At 48.1% G+C, this 5,781-nt stretch overlaps 1 protein-coding gene across 1 annotated transcript in view; it reads right to left on the minus strand.

Annotated features, from left to right (window-relative positions):
- VOLCADRAFT_88114 (uncharacterized protein) overlaps positions 1 to 1,586 on the minus strand; it is a gene marked incomplete at both ends in the record, with an annotated part of 3,944 nt that extends 2,358 nt beyond the window's left edge. Inside the window, 2 exons of the mRNA XM_002947926.1 lie at positions 925 to 948; positions 1,507 to 1,586. Coding sequence (XP_002947972.1) covers positions 925 to 948; positions 1,507 to 1,586 — 104 coding nt within the window. The remainder of the gene's footprint in view (positions 1 to 924; positions 949 to 1,506) is intronic.
- Between the last annotated feature and the right edge of the window lie 4,195 nt (positions 1,587 to 5,781).

Here is a 5,781-nt window from a genome sequence, read left to right on the forward strand (position 1 = left end):
CAGGAGTCGTCTGTTCGACTCCTGCAAGTACAACACGGGTGCAGGGTAAATGGAGATCAGGATGTAACTTCCCTCAGCATCAACCATGGATCATCACATCGTAATAGAGTATATGCATGTAGCTGTCGCTGACTGGCAACCCTAAGTTAACAGAGTCTGATGAATTCGAACCTGATGATGATATGGGTGCTGAACCATAAATCATCAGGTGGTGTGGATGCTAGACCTTGAAAAGTCACTGGTGTGGATGCTAGACCTTGGAAAGTCACTGGAAGTCAGCAAGAACGTTGGCATGGCTGACAAGGATGAGGATGCCTCAAAACATTGGCGAAGGTACAGGGACTGCCAGGCGAGTAGTCAAAGATGACGCTTTGACTTCCCTCTTCAGCTGTTTGATACGATTATTAATGTACATTCCCCTAGGCCTGGCGAGCTCATACTGTTGCATGGATGGGTTGGGGAATATCAGAGAATGCGTTTTAGCAGCATGCAGTTGCTCACAGCAGAGTTTTACTACTGCTTCTGCTACATTGTGCCCGTTGCAAATATGCAACACAGTTTGGTCCGACACATCGGCAGAGCAGAAGAGTCAAGCCAAACTTAGTTACCTACTTTCCTTTCCGTTCAATGGACCGCACACTTGCACAATCTGCGAATTGCTAGGAACGAACTAGCGACCTCTAGATCTTCAGTCTAGCGCTCTCCCAACTGAGCTAAATCCGCACGGTCTTCGATCAAGCAGCTCATACATGTACTGTGAGATATGAGACCATCACATTGCGTGATGTGAGAGGTAACGGGCCCTGATTTGTAGCATCGCATCAGCTCCTGCAAGCCGCTTGCTTGCTTGGCTACTATATGTACACATGTCAACTACCCTTCCTTGGCGACGATGCAAGATAGAGCAGCGTGCGACTGACTTACCGGAGGATGGAGATATTATTGATCCTGGGGGAGAGGGGGGACGAATGCCTGGATTTCCAGAAGCAGGGATGGAAGGTGTGGGCCTGCCTGTAGCAGTTTCATGCATGGCAAGGCGAGATGATAGCATTAGCTGGAAGGCAAACAGCAGGTGACAAGGTATGATCCAGTTAGGCTGGATGGATTGGTGCTGCTGGAAGGATTGGCTCTGCTCCAGACATGCACAGCAAATGTGCTAAGGCTGCAGCATCGTGTCCCTGCTGGAAGGTTCAAGGATGGATCCTGACAAAGAGCAGGAGAATATAATTCCTATACCAATTAATTCCAGCGCTGATGCACCCCCAAATGATGATGCACAGTGATGGATTCGAATACAGTGACCAATGTTCCATTATGATAGAGTATGCATGTATACATATACTGCATAGCTGCTGCTGACCGAGAAATCTCTATGCCTGGACAACCTGAAAAGAAGGCTGGACACATGTGAAGAGGCACTGCTGATATGACATGGACTGGCAACTCTACTGCCCAAAGGGTAGGACTAGGTAGGGACAATTGCAAGCTGGTGTGGTGGGGACACACCGGTGAGGGCCTAAGACAGACACCTTCAGAGCGAGGGCAAGGAGTGTAAAAGCTGTTGTACAGTACAGCACCCACACCATACATACATACATATACATGCTGGAGTGCATGTCTTCCCAGCATCTCGAGAGGCCTTTTTGGTGGCCAGCTAATACATACACATACACTGGGGGGATGGCTGCAGTCTGCTTCAGATCAGGCCTATATACTGCCAGCCATCATGAGCCATACCTCCTGTATGTCTGACCAGTACAGCGAGTACTTCCAGTGTAAACCCCTGTCCCACGCAGCCTGGCTTTGCGCATGTGATGAGCCACGAGCAATTCAATACGGTTGCGAGGAATTTAAATGAAGGACTAGAACTATCTAGAACAGAAGCCGCTAGTGTTCTTGATGTGAATGTAAATGTATCTGCCCTGTTACCACATAGCTGGTCTTGGGCTTTCTTCTCTGCCTATCTCAGCAGACTGCTAATGGTACTGCGGAGACAGGATGAGTCACTGGGATCTATGCAGTGTGGCCCCGGGCACCGATGCTTCCTAGCAGGGCTAGGTAATGCGCTGGTGTGAAGTTGGTTGGAGGTTGACACAGATGGGAGGGGGCTTTAGTTCAATGGTAGAGCGCGCGCTTCGCATGTGTGAGGTCACCGGATCAATCCCGGTAAGCTCCAAAGCACTGCACAGGCACGCGCCAGATCGGGCCTTGAGGAGACCATTTTTCCGTGTGCACGTGCCGACATGGATTTGTCCAGACGTTTGTCTGAATTCGCTCAATTGTATAAAATAACTACGACTAGGTCTCTGGCCAAAGCTACTACGTTGTCAAAAAAGGTTCTTGTTGGAGTAGGTTAGGTCCCCCTTCGGTAATGTCGTTTTACTAGTAGCTCTTTCCCCGAAGGGGGGATGCCGTAGTTCCTAATGTAGTAGGCATATGGACAGAGCCTAGTTGTAGTTTAACTACATTACTAGTTACCCTTCGGGATTAGCGGAGCCAACATTAACGAGGGCTTTGCCCCACCGAACTACGTTGTGTCAACCTGCGGCCGAAAGGACAAACTCAGCAGCTTCAGTCGCTATTTTAGTCCACAAGACTGGTGTCTTTGTTGTGAACTAAGCCGTGGCGTTGGGCGGAAAGCTGATGTACATAACAGAGGACGGAGAGGGGCTTTAGCTCAGTGGTAGAGCGCGCGCTTTGCATGCGTGAGGCCACCAGTTCAAACCCGGTAAGCTCCAAGAAACATATGCAGATCGAAGACATTATAACATGTTACTATACTATGAGGGTTGTTTAAATAAAAGGAGTTAAATGAGCCTGTGGTCGTATGATTCCATCTCTTAAAACCTCGACTCGATTGTATTGCGCGGTTAGCAGGTACGGGGAATGCACCCCACGATCATGTAACACGCACAGATGCAACACACACACTATACATATAGAATACTCTTGCTGAACATTCAGCCGCCACGTGTCAGGACGGGAACAAGAAGAGAAGCAAAGTAGATGATCTTGTCTTGCACAGAAAAATAGATGTGTATATGATCTATTTATTGTATCATATGTGTATATATATGTGATATGATAAACAATTAAAACACACACATATATATGTATATTATTTATATTGGTATGGGTGTGCACTCGGTGCTTCATCATATCACTCGATGGTGTATGGGTGATGGGCGACATGCCAGTCCTCTTTCAAAGGACTCATCGAAGTGGAGCATTTATATTTTATCCTCGGGTCCCGATGATCATACCACATCCATCTGCATCATGACATCATGCGTCACGTGACTACTGGCTGACACAGCATGCAGGGATATGTTCACTTCAGTTCATTAGGTAAAGCGCAATCCTACCTGGGTATCCACTTCGATGTTCCCTTCTGAGTGCACGAATTATCTTCATATCATAGTGTCATAGTGTGGATGTGTTACTCACTTCACAAATCTGATGGACATACATACCCACGCACGAAGTAGTGTTCATTCTGGCGGCCAGTTGAAATTTCGCAACGCCATACAAAAACATACATACACATACATTAACACCCGAGCGGATGCAGGCGATTGAGAACTGAATACTGTAGCAACTGCCGTACAGTATAACACATGTACATCAGCAAAGTGCATGCATGCACTTTTTTCACAAGCTCCTGTCCGAAACCATGCCACTGTTGGATGCAGGAGTCGTCTGTTCGACTCCTGCAAAGTACAACACGGGTGCAGGGTAAATGGAGATCAGGATGTAACTTCCCTCAGCATCAACCATGGATCATCACATCGTAATAGAGTATATGCATGTAGCTGTCGCTGACTGGCAACCCTAAGTTAACAGAGTCTGATGAATTCGAACCTGATGATGATATGGGTGCTGAACCATAAATCATCAGGTGGTGTGGATGCTAGACCTTGAAAAGTCACTGGTGTGGATGCTAGACCTTGGAAAGTCACTGGAAGTCAGCAAGAACGTTGGCATGGCTGACAAGGATGAGGATGCCTCAAAACATTGGCGAAGGTACAGGGACTGCCAGGCGAGTAGTCAAAGATGACGCTTTGACTTCCCTCTTCAGCTGTTTGATACGATTATAAATGTACATTCCCCTAGGCCTGGCGAGCTCATACTGTTGCATGGATGGGTTGGGGAATATCAGAGAATGCGTTTTAGCAGCATGCAGTTGCTCACAGCCGAGTTTTACTACTGCTTCTGCTACATTGTGCCCGTTGCAAATATGCAACACAGTTTGGTCCGACACATCGGCAGAGCAGAAGAGTCAAGCCAAACTTAGTTACCTACTTTTCTTTCCGTTCAATGGACCGCACACTTGCACAATCTGCGAATTGCTAGGAACGAACTAGCGACCTCTAGATCTTCAGTCTAGCGCTCTCCCAACTGAGCTAAATCCGCACGGTCTTCGATCGAGCAGCTCATACATGTACTGTAAGATATGAGACCATCACATTGCGTGATGTGAGAGGTAACGGGCCCTGATTTGTAGCATCGCATCAGCTCCTGCAAGCCGCTTGCTTGCTTGGCTACTATATGTACACATGTCAACTACCCTTCCTTGGCGACGATGCAAGATAGAGCAGCGTGCGACTGACTTACCGGAGGATGGAGATATTATTGATCCTGGGGGAGAGGGGGGACGAATGCCTGGATTTCCAGAAACAGGGATGGAAGGTGTGGGCCTGCCTGTAGCAGTTTCGTGCATGGCAAGGCGAGATGATAGCATTAGCTGGAAGGCAAACAGCAGGTGACAAGGTATGATCCAGTTAGGCTGGATGGATTGGTGCTGCTGGAAGGATTGGCTCTGCTCCAGACATGCACAGCAAATGTGCTAAGGCTGCAGCATCGTGTCCCTGCTGGAAGGTTCAAGGATGGATCCTGACAAAGAGCAGGAGAATATAATTCCTATACCAATTAATTCCAGCGCTGATGCACCCCCAAATGATGATGCACAGTGATGGATTCGAATACAGTGACCAATGTTCCATTATGATAGAGTATGCATGTATACATATACTGCGTAGCTGCTGCTGACCGAGAAATCTCTATGCCTGGACAACCTGAAAAGAAGGCTGGACACATGTGAAGAGGCACTGCTGATATGACATGGACTGGCAACTCTACTGCCCAAAGGGTAGGACTAGGTAGGGACAATTGCAAGCTGGTGTGGTGGGGACACACCGGTGAGGGCCTAAGACAGACACCTTCAGAGCGAGGGCAAGGAGTGTAAAAGCTGTTGTACAGTACAGCACCCACACCATACATACATACATATACATGCTGGAGTGCATGTCTTCCCAGCATCTCGAGAGGCCTTTTTGGTGGCCAGCTAATACATACACATACACTGGGGGGATGGCTGCAGTCTGCTTCAGATCAGGCCTATATACTGCCAGCCATCATGAGCCATACCTCCTGTATGTCTGACCAGTACAGCGAGTACTTCCAGTGTAAACCCCTGTCCCACTCAGCCTGGCTTTGCGCATGTGATGAGCCACGAGCAATTCAATACGGTTGCGAGGAATTTAAATGTAGGACTAGAACTATCTAGAACAGAAGCCGCTAGTGTTCTTGATGTGAATGTAAATGTATCTGCCCTGTTACCACATAGCTGGTCTTGNGCTTTCTTCTCTGCCTATCTCAGCAGACTGCTAATGGTACTGCGGAGACAGGATGAGTCACTGGGATCTATGCAGTGTGGCCCCGGGCACCGATGCTTCCTAGCAGGGCTAGGTAATGCGCTGGTGTGAAGTTGGTTGGAGGTTG

The sequence above is a fragment of the Volvox carteri genome (assembly GCF_000143455.1).
Source record: "Volvox carteri f. nagariensis unplaced genomic scaffold VOLCAscaffold_8, whole genome shotgun sequence".
NCBI lineage: Eukaryota > Viridiplantae > Chlorophyta > Chlorophyceae > Chlamydomonadales > Volvocaceae > Volvox > Volvox carteri.